Source organism: Ambystoma mexicanum, chromosome 5p, assembly GCF_040938575.1.
Source record: "Ambystoma mexicanum isolate Mex_15411 chromosome 5p, UKY_AmexF1_1, whole genome shotgun sequence".
NCBI classification, from domain to species: Eukaryota; Metazoa; Chordata; class Amphibia; order Caudata; family Ambystomatidae; genus Ambystoma; species Ambystoma mexicanum.
This window is the reverse complement of record NC_090930.1, coordinates 889,847,490-889,866,544: the sequence shown is the minus strand read 5'-3', so window position 1 is coordinate 889,866,544 and position 19,055 is coordinate 889,847,490. Positions and strand designations below refer to the sequence as shown.

Genomic DNA, 19,055 nt, shown 5'->3' with positions numbered 1-19,055 from the left:
GACCCCTTGCTCACTATTCTTAGAGAGGCACAGATCCACCCTACTGATGAGGTCCAACCAGACCGAAACACGTGTCTGGGGTTTCTGTTGGTACTCTTGTTCAGAGGAGATTTGCCTCGCATTTCGGTGCTGGACTGCCCCAGGGCAGGACAAAGACTGATATGTTTGGGATATTTCTTCTCTGTGAAAAGATAGTGAGCTAAAGACTCTGGGTAAGTCTCTCGTAACCAGGACTAATGTCTGGCAGAGAGACTCCCAGGACCCCCCTTGTTAAATCTGCATATTTAAGTAACTTTGGGTCTCACCCTAAGTTACTAGGGGAATCCAGACGTGGACCCCTTGCTCACTATTCTTAGAGAGGCACAGATCCACCCTACTGATGAGGTCCAACCAGACCGAAACACGTGTCTGGGGTTTCTGTTGGTACTCTTGTTCAGAGGAGATTTGCCTCGCATTTCGGTGCTGGACTGCCCCAGGGCAGGACAAAGACTGATATGTTTGGGATATTTCTTCTCTGTGAAAAGATAGTGAGCTAAAGACTCTGGGTAAGTCTCTCGTAACCAGGACTAATGTCTGGCAGAGAGACTCCCAGGACCCCCCTTGTTAAATCTAAATGGGCCATTGAGTCACTGAAATATCTGTTGGGTCGACATTTCATGCTGGTCACCAACCATTCCCCACTGGTCTGTATGTCGAGGAATAAAGACTCTAATCCTAGGATTCTGCTGTGGGTTCTTTCGCTACAACCTTTTTGATTCACGACAGTCCATCGGCCAGGGAAGCTATTGGCTCAGGCAGACTTCCTTTTCACAAGCCCATTCCCTGCCCAAACATCAGGGGAGGTTATCTGATGGGAAAGGAAAAGGTTCTTGCAGGGAACTTGTGGGGGCACCGGAGAGCACACTGGCAATGTGACAGCAGATAAGAGAATAATGAGGAATGAGGGGTGAGCCTGCAGCCAGAGAAGGGCGATTGAAGAACAGTTGGAGGGACAGGCGTGAGGCAGGGAGCCTAAAAAAAGGACTGTTTTGTTTTAGTCAGGAGAAGGAGGATGAGGGGGTCGAGAGATACAACAGTGAGGACGCTGGAGAAAGAGAAAGGCGAGAGGGAGCCGAGTGACGGAAACCGGCGAAGAGGCATTCGCCTGGGGCGCATTAAAGGACCAAGGCCGAAGTCGGGGAGACAGCACCGTACCCGGAACAACCAGAGCAGGAGTGCCTGGCCGACGAGCAAAGGCTCACGTGGAACACCACCACCGGGGGACGACGCAGTGTTTAGTTTGTATTGCTTACTTTGTTGTGGTGTCATCTGGGCAGGACAGGAAGGTGTGGAGCGAGGTGTGTTCGATGGCCTGTCAGACAAGGGAGAACATGGGAAAAGCTGGGCACGTGGAATGCCGCCACCAAGGCAGGTCTACCCAGACCTGAAGAGTTCAGGACTGCCCCATCCAACTGTCCTGGTGATTCAACTACCACTGCAGCATGGACTGATATTGAAATAACTAGTTTATTCTGAGCTGTTCAACAAAAATACAAGTGGCTACAGATGTTTTTGTGTCTGTGTTTTCTCTTTGCCAAACCCAGCCGGTAACATTTGGCCATAAACTTTTATTAAAATAAGAGGAGAGTTGGAAGAATGCCAAACTTGCCATATGCTAAGGTTGGATTTCCTTACCTAACTGAAACTAAGGAGTATGTCAGGAAGTCCAAAGCAAATAACTGTCTGTGTCCAAAACCTGTAATTGCCCTCACAACTACTTGAATATAATGTGTAGGGATGTCGGTGTCAAAATGAGAAGTGTTCAAATAAAAGTTCAAAGCTTCTTCCAGCTCGTGTTCGGAAACAGGTTTTTTTCTTTCCCAAGATTCAGGGTGGTATACTTTGTCAAAAAGAGGGATTCCCTTCCCTACGCTTTCAAGTCTCTCAAAGTTTCAAAAACCAATACAATTCCTTACGATACTTCTCAGCTTTTCTGGCAGCTTTGCCTTTCATCAATGTCACAATTCATTTCAATAATATCACACCACACAAGTTTCTCATTGACAGTGAAACACAAGCTTATGAATTAATAACGTGGCTTACCTTTAGGTGGGTGTACTCGGTCTAGGCGCAGCTGTAGGACCACACGGTCCACCACTCACTGGTCACACAACCAACACACCTTACTTGCTGCTTCTTCACAGTGGTATTGAGTTTTCTTGTTGATACTTTCGCAAGACTGGTTTTGCCACCATTCAATTGGTATACTCTCAAATTTTCTTAAGGCACTGCTTATTCTTTCAGTTTACACAGTGTTTTACATTCTTTTGGCACTTACCAATGCTCGTTTTCTTCAGTTTACACAATTCAAAGTTCCTTTGAATCAGGGAACATCAACTGCTTACAATTCAAATAGAGTTCAATCCCAATTGCTTTCTCTTGGTTCAGTATTCAAAACATAAAGCTTCATTTCATTCCATTCAAGCACGTTTCATAACTTGCCATCAAATTCCCAGTTTACTCTCCTGCAGGGAATTTGCACCCTGCTCACAAGCGTTTTCACACTTTTCAAATACTTCAATTCCTTCGGCCCTTTCTTAGCCTACTCAATTTCATCTGATTCATAGTTTGGTATTCACAAATCATTCTATTCACTTTTCTTAGCCTTCAAGTTATAGCTTTCAATTTATCGTATTGTCAAAAGTCTTTCTTTGAAGCTGGACTGTGATTCACAGTTCCTAAACGGTCCCTCGATCACTTGCGAGAGATCCATCCTGCACGGAGCACGCAGTTTACCCCACAGCGTGCCACCTCTGTTAATCAAAGGAGGATTCCCTCCAACTCCTGGGGGGTTGCAGACCAGATATGCCACCAGAGAACTATCCTGCTTCCGCTACAGCGACTCTGGAACTCCTGGATGCTTCGAGCAGGTGTCTCCCTGGTCTCTCCTCTGGCTTCTCCTGCAAGCGTTCCACATGCGATCTCATCAGCCTCACCTGAGCGGGCCATTTATAGCGCCCTCCTGGCCCCAGGTGCAGGCAATGTTCCATTACTGAATAACGTTATTGGTACTTGGCATCCCTCTTCTTCGTCCCAGTACCAGAGTGGTGTTTGTGCACATCTGAGTTAATAGAGAGGGGATGTATCTTCCTTGGCTCAGTACCTGACTGAGGTATATCGGGAGAGTTTTTATGGAAAAGAACAAGTTACTTTCTTACCTGGTAACATTCTTTCGATGGGATGGTCCGACGACGTATTCTATATCTATGACAGGTAATGTCCACAGCTGTGCTGCTTCGGAAAATCTTCGGCGTCTGCGTCCTGCGTCGATGACGTCGATGCGCCGTCCCCGAGGACCTCCTCCGACGGCCAACGTCACCCGATGTGATAAGTAGGACGCACAACGCCCATAGCCTCAGTTATAGTTTTTTCCCAGAACGTGTGCCACCAGTTTTCTGCCAGTCAGACACACAAGGCCTTGCGGAACGCAAGCTGCAATGGCAAAAGAAATTCTACAGCGGGGAAGGCAGGGAGGGAGCGATATGGAATACGTCGTCGGACCATCCCATCGAAAGAACGTTACCAGGTAAGAAAGTAACTTGTTCTTCGAGGGGATTGGGTCCTCCGACGTATTCCATATCTATGACAGACTCCCAAAGCAGTACCAAGCAAGGAGGTGGGAAAGAATTTAGAATACAAATTTAGCATGCCCAATCAAATTGCGGAATAGAGAACTGCCTTGCCAAAGGCCAGATCTTGCCCTCTGATGGAATCGAGGGAGTAGTGACGTACAAAAGTATGTACTGAAGCCCAGGTGGCTGCATCACAGATGTGACGAATAGGAACTCCCCTCTGCAGGGCAGTAGACGCAGCCACTCCCCTGGTAGAATGGGCCCACAAGCCAGCCGGAGGATCCTTACCCGCCAAGCGGTAACACTCGGAGATAGCTAAAATAATCCAACGAGACAAAGTCTGTTTCGTCACAGCTTGTCCCAAACACTTTCCAGCGTAACCAATGAAAAGTTGATCGTCCACTCTGATCCGGGACATGCGCGAAATATAAAAGCTCAACGCACTCCTAGGATCAAGCCTATGGAGCCTCGCCTCTTCCTTACCAGGATGTGGAGGAGGATAGAATGCCGGAAGAACAACCTTCTGGCTCAAATGAAATTCCGAAACCACCTTCGGAAGAAAAGAAGGACGAACTCTAAGGACAACCCTGTCCTTATGAAATGCAGTGAAGGGTGGCTTAACTGAAAGTGCCTGTAACTCACTCATTCTGCGAGCGGAAGTAACCGCAACCAAAAACACAGTTTTCAGAGTTAACAGCCTCAAAGGGCAAGAATGTAAAGGCTCAAACGGAGCACCCATAAGAAACTTAAGAACAAGGTTCAAATCCCAACCTGGCACCAAAAAAGGTGACAGAGGGAACACATTAGTGAGCCCTTTCAAAAACTGCGAAATTAAAGGAATCTTAAAATAGGAACACTCTTCAGACGAGCGCTTAAATATGGACAGCGCCGCCAGGTAACCTTTAATGGTCCCCACTTGCAAGCCCCTGTGGGCTAAAGAAAGCAAAAAAGACAGAACCATGGGAATGTCACATTCAAAAGGATCCACATTCTGAACTCTGCACCAGTCGCAGAACTTTTTCCAACGGCAACGGTACAGAGACTTTGTTGCCGGCCGCCTGGCCGAGAGCAACACCTCCATCACGTCTTCAAGGAGGTCCCAATCCTTATACCTCAACCTTTCAGAAGCCAAGAGTGAAGATTGAGGGATCTGACCTCTGGATGGAGAACCTGACCCCCCCTCCCGTGAGAGCAGATCGTCTCGGTAGGGAAGACGACGTGGAGGGCAGATGGACAAGTCTAGAAGGTCCAGGTACCACGTCCTCCGGGCCCACGCTGGAGCAATGAGGATCATCCGGGAACCGAACCTCCGTAACCTCCGCAGCACTTGCGGGATGACGGGGACTGGAGGAAACGCGTACAGCAGTGGGAACGACCACTCCACCACAAACGCGTCTCCTAAGGCTCCTTTTGGAGGAAATTCCCGCGAGCAAAACCTTTCGCACTTCCGGTTGACACTGGAGGCGAAGAGATCCACTTGTGGGGTCCCCCAAAGGGCAAAGATCTCCAGGAGAATCTCCTGAGCCAGCTCCCACTGAGGAGTTTGTTCAAACCGCGCAAGTCCATGATGGGTCTCAATCCCCTGTCTTTCTTCGAAATCAAAAAATAAGGGGAATACCATCCCTTGTTCCTCTCCGCTACAGGCACCAGTTCTATGGCGCTTTCTCCAGCAGGGCTTGAATTTCCTGCACAAGGAGCGGATCCGGACACTTCAAAGAGGTTCCCTGGTGGATTGTCGTGAGGCCTCTGCCGAAAAGGAAGACAGTAGCCGTGGGTTATGATCTCCAGAACCCACACATCCGAAGTAATGGCTTGCCACTCTACAAGATGCTGCGCCAGCCTTCCCCCAACCGGCGAACCATGGGACCTGGCCTCATGACTGAGTGGTAGCGGCTGCGGCGTTGCCCGAGGGCAAAGAGGCAATTGCCCGAGCGGCCTTGGCACCTCGAGTACCTTTGTTTCCACCTCTGGCACTCTTACGATGGCCTCTTTGACTGCTAGCTCCCCTCGCTTTACTGAAGGACGAGTAATAGCGAAAGGAACCTCCCCTCCATTGCTGTCCCCTAGGACGAAAAGGCAGAGGTTGGCGAACTGCAGCGCCCAACAACTTTGCTGCAGCTTTGGAGGTCTGCAACCTCTCAAGGCTCTCGTCAGCCTTGCTGCCAAAAAGGTGTTCACCGTCAAAGGGCATGTTGAGGAGCCGGGACTGCACATCAGGAGCGAACCCAGACTTCCGCAACCACGCAAACCTGCGCATTACGGTGCTTGCCGCCATGGACCGGCTGACACAATCCGCCAAGTCCAAACCCGACTGAACGGCCTCACACATGGCATCCTTGCCATCCTGAACCACAGCAAGGAAACCATCCTGTTCGTCCCCTTCGGGAATATGTTCATCCGCTAATGCAACACAGTTCCACAGAGTGTGTGTGAAACGAGACAAGGCACGTATGGAGTTGGCTGCCTGAAGCGCCATACCCCCCCGAAAAAAACACTTCCTTCGCCCAGCCGTCAAAACTTTTGTCGTCCCTATCCGGAGGGATGGTAGGATACGACGCCTGCTTTGCCGGGCCGTAGCCGCCTGCACCACCAAACTCTCCGGGGTGGGGTGCCTAGACAAGTAGTAGGGGTCGCTACTGGCTGGATGGTATTTTCGCGACAAAGACTTGCCCACTGCCGGGAGACTCTCCGGAGCAGTCCAAGCCGCCGTCACCCTTCTCTGCAGAGCCATATGAAAAGGCAAAACCGGGTCAGTGGGGGGACCGAGATCAAGGATGTCCGTGAGATCATCCTGAACAAACTCCCCTGGGGGAGCTGACCAACCCAAGTACTCGGTGACCCAAGACATAAGGCGCCGATATGAAGAATCGGCATGAGTGCCAGGCTCCGGCCTACAAAACTCCACCTCTGGAGAGGTGTCCAGTCCACTGGCATCATGCAGCGACTGCCGCAGGTCATCAAACTGACTGTGGCCCGAGATAAGTTCATCCAGAACCGTAACCGGAACCAAGCCGCCATCAGAGCCTTCATCACCTTCCGAAATGTACTCCAGGCGGGGAGAGGAAGACCTCTGGGGACCAAAGCAGTGCCTCACCTTAGCCAGAGCCTTTCTAGGGGCAAACCCCGTGCCACGGGGCCCCTCCGTGACCTACATCTTGGACCCACAGTCCCCGCATTTCTTGAAGCCCGGACACGGGGTTGAAGACGAAGAAGACATCGCCACGAACAGGTCTTCACAACAAACCGAACAGGTTCAACGAACTGAGAATTGAAAACAGAAAACTCCAACGAGTCGAGGTGTACCGAGATTCACGAAGCGAACAGGTTCACGGAAAAAACGGAACTGAGGCTATGGGCGTCATGCATCCTACTTATCACATCGGGTGACGTCGGCCGTCGGAGGAGGTCCTCGGGGACGGCGCATCGACGTCATTGACGCAGGACGCAGAAGATTTTCCGAAGCAGCACAGCTGTGGACATTACCTGTCATAGATATGGAATACGTCGGAGCACCCAATCCCCTCGAAATTATTCTTTGTGACACTTATTAATATGTGGTCTAATTGAGGTGGTACATCATTGTCTACCTATGCCCATTAGTAGCATTTGCACATCCTTGGCTTGAGGACCATCTTGGTGGATATTAATCCTTATAGCACTTTTTGCACATTGCACTTTGAGGTTTCTGTGTATGTATATTATGATGTTTTTAATTGTATTATATTGTGTGGATAATGTGTTGCTAATGATTTACAAACCAGCTATGCCGGCTTTAAAAAGATGAAAAATGTTTTAATAAAAGAATGTTTCCATTTGCGTTGTATCCTCATTCAACCCGTTTTTTTAATTTTGTCTAATCAGCCCTATGAATGAGGCATTAAGGACTCCCCTAACCTTTGTTTCTCTCTTCTCTCTAACACTAGACATTTTAATAATTATGTTTGTATTTGTGCTTGAAAATGCAGCATTAAAATGTTAATAATGTTTTCATACTCTGTCGAAACATTGCTTTGCTATATGTGTTTTCATTAAGTGTATAGAAAGGTTGGACCTGTATTCTTTCTTTTTTGCTCGTTCTGATGAGAGGGGGGTCAGAGTTGGCGCCATAGAGCAAGGCCACTGAACACTAATGGGGGAATGTAAGGCCTTACTGAGAAAGGACTCTGGGTGTGTCGGTGCTAGGCAGAGTTGAGTTAGAAAGGAGGCTGGAGAGGGTTTTTGGTTCCCGGTGATGTATGCCGCTCGGGAAGGCATTGGGGTCAGGGGTTTTTCTTTACCCACCTGGTGGCGTTGGTCACACCAAGAGTCTCTTTTTGGCTCTTAGGGAGGATGGAAGTCTTTACTGGGTTCAGAGGAGGTGCTTGTATGGATTAGTTGGGGGGATAAGGAGCTCAGGGGGAGGGTGGTGACTGTGATGAGTCAGACATAGGAGACTGCCACATAGGTGAAGTTTTATCACTAGATGCCATTTATTAAATAATGAAAGGGTTGATAAATGCTTAGCTCTCCCTAACCTAACAAAAGATTCCCTGCCTATCAAACTAAAGGAAAATGATCTAGTGTCCAAAAATGTCTATCCCTCACACTAACGCATATAACAAAATCATACCTGACTAATTTGGCAATTTCAACATACAGCAAAAGAAAACAAGAACTCTTGTGATCAGGGTTGAATCCCCCTTCCCCTAGATCAATTTCAAAATGTGTTAAGTCAAATTCAATGTCAAGTGGAATATACAGTTCTTTGTATCCAAAACATCCTTCACTTGACAAGGTAACTTCCTTAGGTCCACAAGGTTAATTACTGTTTCCGCTTGGCAAAACAAAGTCTCCGTCTTCATATATCAACTTAAAAAAGTCAATGACAAACAGATTCCTTTCTCAGGAGATCAATCAATTTTCACTACGCAACTTTTCTTCTTCATAAACAACAGGATAGATCATTCAGGATAGATCATTCAACAGTTTTACTTTAGTCCGGATGATTATGCAACAGTTCATCAAAACACACTGGTGGAATTGCAATTTTTCTGCACCTTCTACTTCAACAACAAACTTGTACCATAGATACAGTACTTTAGCTTCTTTTCTTCCTTGTCCACTCGCCTACCAGGATTAACCACAAATTGTCCCTTTCCTGGTATACTCGCCTGCCAGGATAAAGCTTCTACTACTACTGCTCGAACTGTATGGTCTGTTCACAGCTTTCCATATTTTACTCCTTAATGGGGAAAGTTAAATCAACATCTTCTGGAATAAGTCTTTTTGACTTAAAACACAATTGGCTAACAACTTCTTTCACACAAGAGGATGATGATGATTTTCACATTGGTTTGTTTGGCATTGGCAATACAAGTTGCAATTCTCTCCCCCTGAGCCTTTCTATAAGGAGGACCTTTTCCCTGCTGACCCCAACTTCTTTCCACACAACCCACTGGCTGTTGAGTGTGATTTACAACTTTCCCTGCTGTTTCTTAGCTTTGGTAATGCAGGAAACAAGGCCACTCATTTGAATCTTCCTTGTTGGTTAAATGGTACCCCTTTGCTTTTAAATTTGCCCTTATTTGGCTGGGGCAATGTGGTTTACAGTGTTTTCTTATTGGGCTTTGTCTATCCTGCTCGTCAGGGTTTTCCACACATCTGACTGCTTCAGTCGGCTTCCAACTGACCGTGCAATCTGCTAATGGAGCTCTCCCTGCTCCACACACGCTCTGGTGTCGTTCGCTCACTGTCGTGAGACGCAGGACACGGAGAGCACTTGTCTCCTCTAGGACAGCCGTTACCAGCAGAGCTTCCCACTGCACCTCTTGGGCACCACAACTTCTCTGCGTTGTGCTATTAATAAAGCGGTGATGCCAGCTTCTGCTTCATACTGCCTCTCATGCTCCTGCTACTCCTGCTGACTCTGCACAACCCGCACTTGAATGTCCTTTAAACATTTAAAAGGTCCAGCTCAGGTTTGGGTTGTTAAAACCACTAGTCAGTATACTACCGTTTGGCAACTCTGTGCCTCTTCTTTGTCCCAGTACTAAGAACATTCCTAGTTGAACCACAGCATGAAAATATTCAACATCTTTTAATTCACTTTTTTCAAGGGATTTATGTGACATATGTTTAAGGAAAGGTTTTAAGAGAATTTGGGTCCTTTCTTAGATTTATAAGCAGAATCCCACGTAGAATCAGTACTACTAAATGTAGTAGCATTAACTCAATTTTCCTGATATTCTTCCTTTTCATACTCACAAAGAAGTCTTTTATATTTGGTACACTGTGTCAGACTAGAAGGCAAGGTCCTACTCTGACAATATGCCTTCAAGTGTTCAGGCATTCGCAAACCTTCATCCTCATGAGTGGATGAATAGAGTGTTTCTCCTGATGGAGTCACTTCATTCCCTTGATAGCCTTCTCCTCCCATGTGATTCTTCCCCCTGATACCTCCCGCAGGGTAAGGATCAGATAGTTTCTGCCTTTCCCTAGCCACATGGGGGGAGGCTTTAGGCTGGGATTCTGGGATGACACTGCAAGATTCATCACAAGAGCCAAGGAATGCAACCTTGATATGATTGTACATGGGATGCCTAGATAGAATGTGGAGAGTGGATTCCTCAAAAGTTCCCTACAAAGCTGAATGCACCTTATTGTAGCTGCAGGAAGGTTTAGAGAAGCATGCTGACAGTGAAAGAAAGGAATGTGTGGGTTGGGTGTGAGGTAGGATATAAATCCCACAACACTGCAATCTCGTATTTGCAGTAATCTCTGGCCCCTTCCAAGATACAGATATCCGGCAGGGTGTGCAGTCATAATGTCGACATCAATAATGTCGACAGTCAAAATGTCGACAAATTAATGTCGAAAAACAATAATGTCGACAAACAAAAATGTCGACATTATTCGATATTTTTTCGAAATTTAATTTAGTGTATGAATAAATAAATAAATATATATATATATGATGTGTTGAGTATGAGGGGTGGTTGGGGGGGTGTGGGGGGGGGGGGGTGGCAGGGGGGTGTTGGGTGAGGGGGGGTTGGGGGGGGGGACCCCCCATAGTAAATACAATTTTTATTTATTTAATTATTGAATAAATAAATAAATAAATAATTGGTATGTGTTTAGTATGAGGGGTGAAAGGGTGGTTGGGGGGGGTGTGGGGGGGTGGCAGGGGGGTGTTGGGGGGGGGGACCCCCCCATAGTAAATGATCCTTTTTTAGGTTATTTATTAATTGAATAAATAAATAAATAAATAAATAAATAAAATAAATAATTGGTATGTGTTGAGTATGAGGGGTGAAAGGGTGGTTGGGGGGTGTGGGGGGGGTGGCAGGGGGGTGTTGGGTGAGGTGTTGATAGTTTTAAGGGTTTATAGTTATAATGTCAACAACAAAAAAATGTTGACATTTTTTTTTCGAAAAAATGACTTTTTACATTATAAGTATAGGATGTCGACATTATTATTTTCGACATTATGACTATAAACCATCTGGCAGCAGTCATTGGAAGGCTCTGCACGGGAGCTAGATAATGTTTCTTTCACAAACAAGAGCAGTATTGGTTACTCCAGACACCAATGATTTGATGTTACCCATATCTGGTGGCAGATAATGTCAGTTTCCATCCCGAAGGCTGCAGCCTCTACTCCAAAATAGACTTCTTCCTGGATTCTTAGAGCATGGCAGGGAGGGGCTGCAAGACAACAGTTGGTAATATGCATATCTCTGACCATGCACCAATATTACTTTACCACCACACTACATTATAAACTAAGGAAATCCTTCAACTGGAAACTCAACATTACACTTTTAAACAGAGTCCCTGTGAGATCCAATCTGTGACAAATCCAAACTATTTGAACAAATCAACAGAACTCGTAATATAAGACTCAGTGGCATGGGAGGTCCATACATGCACTGTGCAAGTTGTCTTGATGGGTTTAATTATGAAGCACTGGAAGGAGAAAGCAAGGACATTAAGGAGCTGGAAGAGGCAATTATGAAAATGGAGACTGAAAAGGCCAGTGTTGGGTCATCAGAAATATGACCAGCACAGATACAGAGGAAATACAAATTGAACAAACTTCTACTGAATATGATAGAGTATGAGGTATTCTGAACAAAAAGTCTAAATTAGTATGGAGAGGGAGGTAGCAGACGTTTGCTTACAAGGTGTGACAGATAGAAAATACATGTTCAGTCGCAGTGACCTTGTTAGCTTGACGGCTGACGCTACAAATATCAGCACAGAATTGTGGGAGTGCTATACAGACCTATATGGAAGAAATATGGTTCTGTAACTGGTGTCTGAAATTGATCTACTACACACTACACCAATAACATTAGTCTTTACCAATGGCCATTGTTTGAATCCTTTTGAGGTGCACCGAGGCACGAGACAGAGCTGCCCTCTGTCCAAAATGATCCATACAAAGGGTATCCATTCGGTGGTGTAGAGCAGAAATGATGGCTTAATGGAGATGACATGTTGATAATTGTGAGCTTACAGAAATCAATAACGACTTTAAAGGACAATTCCTGTGCTTCCTCTGGACTCCTTCGCAATCTCTGCAACTCTCGCTCACTCTCTAGCCTCCCCTCTGGCCCGACTCACTCTGCAGGGCACACGCCGGATGTTCTGATCTCTACAGACCTTCTCCTTTCTATCCCTCTCACCACTCCTCTCTTCTGGAGTGAATACTTTCTCCGTTCTTCTCAGCTCACTTTCTCCACCCCTCGGGCCAAGCCTACTCCAGCGCAGCCACCATACTTCTCGGTTATCCAACCCATGAAGCGTGTGTCAGTTGAGGCTTTCGCTGCCACTTTCCCACCCCGGCCCCTTTGGCTGACTCACACCCTGACACAGCCCTTTCCATGCTACACTCTGCTATATCTGATACTCTTGATTTTCTTGCCCCTGTCATGAGGATCCAACTGAAGCCCAAAGCCAAGTGCAACTCCTGGTACGACTGAGACCTTGTCATCCTTAAACACAAGTGCAGGGTGGCTCAGAGGAAATGGCATGCTTCCGGTACATCCTCTGACAAACTAAGCTGCCGCCTGCTCCAATACCAGCTCTCTGTCTGCACCAAGAAGAGAGCCAATATCCAAGCCTGCGTCTCTGCGGCATCTAACAACTCGGCCAAACTCTTTCAAATCTGCAAGGAGCTAGCCAATCCTTCTGCAGTCTCTACCTCTCCTGTCCCCTCCCAGGCCCTATGCACTGCACTGGCTTCTCATTTCATCTCTAAAACTCAGGACATCCTGCCCTCTCTCTCTCTTCCTCTCCCCCTCCTCTCTCTACTCTTCCTCTGGCCCTTCTACAGCCACCTCTCCTCCCCCCTTCTCTGCCTTTCCCCTGTTCTCCCCAGACAAGGTTTCTAGACAAGTCCGATCTATGAAGGTCTCGTCAAAACAGGTTCACCCCTGTACCTCAAAAACCATCAAGGACCTCATTGACACCGTGGCTCCTGCTCTGGCCGACTTCTGCAACCGCTTCTTCACCACTGGAGTCTTCCCTTCCCCCCCTGAAGCACTCCCTTGTGCACCTTCTTGAAAAACCCTCAGCTGACCCGTCCTGCCTGGCTAACTATCGCCCAATCTCCATCACCCCTTTCCTGGGCAAACTTCTGGAAAAGCTGGCCATCTCCCAGCTTACTCTTCACACTGAATCTGTTGGTTGTCTCCATGACTATCAATCTGGCTTCAGAGCTGCCAGAAGCACGGAAACTGCTCTCCTGAACATCCGTGAAGGCCTGCTCTCCAACCTCGATTCCAACACCCCGTTGTGTCCTTATCTTACTTGATCCCTCTTCTGCCTTTGAGACGGTCAACCATGCCATCCTGCTCCACCGTCTCTGTGATAACCTCGGTATCACTGATCAGGCCCTGGCTTGGCGGACCTCTTTCCTCTCCGATCGACCCTCCCAGGTCCAACTTGGGTCCTTCATCTCCTCTATCTCTACATGTGGTGTTCCCCAGGGGTCTAACATCTCTCCCTGGCTGTTGAACCAATACCTGGCACGTCTTAACCACCGCATTGCCGCTCTCTGTCCCATCTTTCAGTGCTATGCGGATGACACTCGACTCATTTTAAGGCTCCCTTCCACCACCTCTTCTCCTTCTCTCATCTCCGACTGTCTGTCTGCTATCCAGGAGTGGTGTGCCGCCAATGATCTCTGCATTAATGCCGGTAAAACAGAGATTCTCCTCATCAGCACACCTGCTCCCTCCTTTCCCGTCACTCTCTGGCCGGCCTCTCTTAGCCCTCTTCCTGCTCCCACCTGTGAGGCTAAAAACCTCAGGGTCATCTTCGACTTCACACTCTCCTTCTCTCCTCACATCTTTGAGGTCTCTAAGAAGTCACACTACCAGCTGTAACTCCTCAGAGGTATTCTTCCTTTCGTCTTCTCCCCCCAGAGCTCTGGTTCTCTCAAGTCAGGACTACTGCAACAGCCTCTTTCTAAATCTGCCTGCCTCTACTCTCCGCTACTCATCCAAAACAGGATTACGAGACTTGTCTTTGGCCTCAAGCCCAGGGATCATATCTCTCGAGGACTGAAATCTCTGCACTGGCTCCCAGTGGCAGCGAGGATTAAGTTCAAAGCCCTCCGCATTGACAATAAGGCCTTCTAGGGCTTGGGGCCTCAATACCTTCAACTCTCTCTTCCTAAATATCTTCCCTCTCAAGCTTTTCGCTCATCCGCCTCCATCTCCCTCAGGGTCAGTCGCGTCTCCAAGCAACGAGTTGGTGGTAGATCTCTTTCTTCTGCTAGGGCCACCCGGTGGAACAGCCTCCCTGCCTCTCTTTAACTTGAGGAGAACCACCTCCAGTTCCAGAAGCACCTCAAGACCTTCCTCCTTGCTTCTGCTTTCTCTCCTCCTCTCCCCTGCTGATCGCCTGTCTGAAACTGCACTGGTTACATGGCTACCCTCTGATCTTGGGCCCAGGTCCCCTCCCTGCCAGTGTAACGCTCACCTGATTCCCGCAGAGGCGCCGGTCTTGACTGGGTGAATGCCGTATCTTCAAAGGTGATGTGTAACACACGGTTGGCTCTTTGGGTTGGACCTCTGTGCACTGTATGTCTGACTCGAAGAGTAAGATGTCTGCAGATAGAAAATATGTGATTAATGAACTGGGATTATTGGGTGCCTCTCTCCTCTTCCCTTTCTCTTCTCCTGTAGAACCCCAAAGGTTAACGCCCTCACCTTAGGTAAGTGAACGCCGAGCTCTCCATCTGCCTCGGGGCAGGGTGCCGTAACCAGTTTCTTCACTGGATAAGGGTGCAGGCCTCTTGACCTCAGAGGACTGCTGTCCGTCGTTAACTGCACGAACGGTAAGTTCTGGGCACTTCAAATGTCTTAAAAGTCTTTTGTAATGATCTCTCTTGTTTTGCAGGGTTCCGGCGATGGCGGATGGCGGGCTGATGAGAGTTGAAGATCGAACCCGCGTGAGGAATAGAAGCGCCTGGAAGCACGTAAGTAAGCGCTTGTAGCCTGCTTCACGATGCGCACTAACTGTCCCTTTTATCTTGCAGGTACAAGTTCGGAGCTTTAGAGAAGCTGAAGGGTGCTGGAATACCCACTGGATTCGGCGTGGGAAGGAGTAATGGCACGTGAGTAATAAAATTGCCCAATGTCTTTAAACGCACCTTCTTTTGTCTTTCAGATGCGGGATGCAGCGCCGAAGGCCTCCGGAGCGTGCGAAGAGCTGGTAAGCTTTTGTCTTTCAGATGCCGGAATGCAGCGCGAGGCGTTGGTGACAGCCGATGGACCAGGTAAGAGATGCGCTGCCACTGAAGACCGTAGTGCTAACCTGTTCTTTCTTTGTTTTTACAGGTGCTGCTGAAGACTGGATTCCAGGATGGTAAGCCTTTGTTCCCTTAGGCCCAGGATCAGAAGCAGAAGACACGATGAGCGTTCTGCTGCAGAGAATGCAGAATAACGCAAAGCAAGATTCATCCATCGGGTGTGGTTTAAATAGCCTCCTGTAGTGCTTAGGTGTCTCCTTCCACAGCCACGCCTAGGTAAGAAAAGAGTTCCTGCTTTCCAGAAGAGTTCCAGTGTTCTGAACCTAGGGAGTGGCTCCTGCCCCACCCAACAGGAAAAGTAGTCCCAAACAGAAGAGGATCAGGGGTTCAACTGGCAGGTAAGTAAGCAGCATGGTCTGCTGCAGGTAAGTCCACCCAAGCATTATGAGCCCGGCACTTCCAGCGCTGGGACTGGGCATCTTTATGAGCCTGGTGCCACTGGCGCCAGGACAGGGTCCAAAAGGTCCCAATTGGGACTGGCTGGCACTTGGAACCGGGGTAATGGGTCTGCTTCCAAGGGAGTCGGGCAAGTCCTGATCTTTTGGAAGCAGAGATCATGACAGCCAGTTGCACACCTGCACTGTCCCCCTGGCCACCCTGGACTCTTGGGCTGTTCTGTATCCCTATAGCCCCCTACCAGCACTTGACACCTGATGTCTGCACTTACCCTTGCACTTGCCACCAGCCACCTTCCCTTCCCCCGCCCTTCACTTGCGCAATCTCAATGTCACCTGGCCTAGTAAGATAGCTGTCTCAGTCTTCCCTTTGTTGCCCCTCCCTTGCCTTGCCTTGAAACACTTGTATATAGGCGCGTTATAAATGTCATGTCATATATCATAGACTGAAAAAACAATTTGGAGAGTTATCAGGACATAAAATGAACTAAATCAAATAGGAGGCAATGCAACTTTCTGACTTGTGTTCTTAAAATATACGTGTGTCATGGTGCTTCCAGTAGGGCCCGATAAAAATGAGATACTTCAGCCTGTGAATTACAGCAAACGTACCGCTGGAGATGAAGTACAACATGGAAAAAGAAATGGAAAAATTTAGAACAGACCTGAACAGATGGTCCACAATAAACCTGACACTTAGGGGGAAAGTTAACTCCATTAAGATAAGACAGAAGCTTCTTCAGAGGATTCAAAAGAAAATGACAATGCTTTCTGTGTGGAGGTAAACTGCCAAGATTGCCACAAAGAAAACTATAGTTGCTTCACACGCAGGTCTGAATGTCCCAAATTGTGCGCACTGCAGTCAGACATACAGCGCTACTCATATCCACAACATGTTGACACACCATGAAGAAGACTGGGCAAAAGTACAAGTCGACATACTCAGACTTTTGGATTACCTCTGGAGCGCAATGGCATTGCAGTCAACATAAGAGAAGGGGGACTCATCAAAGGCAACTCCTTCACATACATCCATGGTGAAGCTTGCATCTTGAACATCCCTGCAGTTAAGGTGGCTGGGAAACCTGTTTTATGGACAAAATGGTAGCCATGCAGGATAGGCACGATAGCCAATATGATTAAAGTAAGACAAAGGATACCCCTAAGCAAGCTGTGTGAAGTGTGGGGAATTAAGGAACCCCTGTGAGGAATACTGTAGTTTAATGTCTACACTGAGTACATTGATAGTGTCTTTGGAAAACAAACATAAAAAGGAGCACCCTTCTATCCAGAATTCTAGAACCATGCGAGGGTGCTAACACAGCCTCTGCATCTATGCACTCTTACAGTCACAGCTCTTCCAAACCTAAATTGTTTATTGAGTGGGAGAGGGCACCAGGGTAGCCCATGGATTCCCCTATGTGGAGTGGCTGCTGCACAAAGTCCGGAGGATGATGTTAAATTGGGGTATGAAGGCATGTCAAATGAAGATCCTGAACAGGGTTTGCCACCTGCAATGATGTTGACAGACTAAAACATGCTGGGACTGTGGTCACAGACGTATGGCTACTGAACGTATGTTATGGGAGTTCGGTAAGATTTAAAGGATCTGGGAAGAAGCATCAATAAACTAGGTGCTCCACACTGATCTGGAATTGGACTTTAAGACACGGAATTTAGGTGAAGAGACAATGTGGGATGGCCTGAACAGTGAAAGAAAAACTTGAGTATTCAGAGCTGGAATGTTAGCCTAGAACGAAATGCTATGGTTATGGAAGAAGGAGTGAAAGGGAAGTAGTTTATTCATCAAAACCTAGTAATCCTTTCTGGCTAAATATGGCTAGGTTCTAGATACCATTTGGATAGAAAGGTGCATAATACCTTTGTGTACACTGTAGCACTCTTTACCTGTTTTTATCTTCCGTGAGATGCCTTATTTTAACCGTGTTATGTTCATCTTTACTTTTCAAAAATGAAAATGTTAAATATAAAAAAAGAACTCAGCTATCAGGTTGCAATGTGGAAGATAGGCACTTTCCAAAATGCATGTGATAGTGCATGCAGTACACACACCAGACATTGTCCACAAAGACGTGATTTTTTAAATGTTACTTCTGTTTTCTGAAGTGGTAGAAGATCTGATATGGATGTAATATAAAGCAAAACCCTCAGATGGATTTATACCAGACATATATGCCTAAAACACATGATTGCCCACAATTTAAGGCAAGGGTCACGGCACTATACCCCGTTGTGGTGAGAGTAATTGCTACACTGAGAAAGCAGCCTTGCATCCACTGAAGATCAAGTGAAATAAGTGAAAATGAAAACTGCCAATGTGTATAATATCTTTCAGTGATGAAACGTGCAGACGTGTGCCTTCTCTTGAAATAGCAAGTTAACCTGGCAGAGGCAAGAATGAATTAACCTAATATTTTCTTTGGTGAAAGTCAACGTCTCTTCTTACCTTCTATCGGACTGGACTCGGTTGCATTGATCAAGTGAAGGTCCCATGAATAGGAGAGATTATCCATCCCTGTACAGTCGGGACAAAGAGCTTGGATAGAAAACGCTGTGTTCCAGTTTACAGACATACCTTCACACCGGCTACAAGTCAATTGTATGGGCCTAGAAGGAAGCAAAATACAAGTTTTTAAAGTTGATAACACGTCTGAAAAAAAGACAGCACATCGATATAGATTGTCTTCTGAACCAATTCTTCCTGCCACCACAGTTCCACACAACTCCTCCCCCACATTTGCACAACCAACCTCGACTTTTCACAAACTGCACAAATTACCATACATTCACATTCCCAGTTCAACACAACCACCCCAACAGCTCTCAACATCCACCCCAGATCGACACATCCACCTTGTCAACTCTGTACAGAGGCATGGACATCTGGCGCGGTGCCATGTTCTATACACAGCCAGGTGATATGCAGGATTGATTGTATGTAATGGTTGGTGTCCTTTTCACTTGTTTCTGGAATTCTCCATCACTTGTGATTTCTGACATCAACACCTTGCATAGGATCTCCGACAGTAATGTGATGCAGCACCTTATGGACCACAAAAGGAGCATTCTAATAATGAAGAGGCAATGACCACCAAACAGTGCACACTAAAAGGCTAACAAGCCAAAGTTTCAGATAATCAAAAAGAAATATTTTTTAATAAAGTGTTGTCAATAAAAAGGTAAGATGACTCGAATGTAGAAAATGAAAAATTAGTTGTATTTTTGGAA

At 47.0% G+C, this 19,055-nt stretch overlaps 1 protein-coding gene across 1 annotated transcript in view; it reads right to left on the bottom strand.

Moving 5' to 3' along the window:
* PKD1L1 (polycystin 1 like 1, transient receptor potential channel interacting) overlaps positions 1–19,055 on the bottom strand; it is a 2,330,280-nt gene that overhangs the window by 1,801,604 nt on the left and 509,621 nt on the right. The window contains exon 11 of the mRNA XM_069613333.1: positions 18,274–18,434. Within this exon, the coding sequence (XP_069469434.1) occupies positions 18,274–18,434 (161 nt within the window). The remainder of the gene's footprint in view (positions 1–18,273; positions 18,435–19,055) is intronic.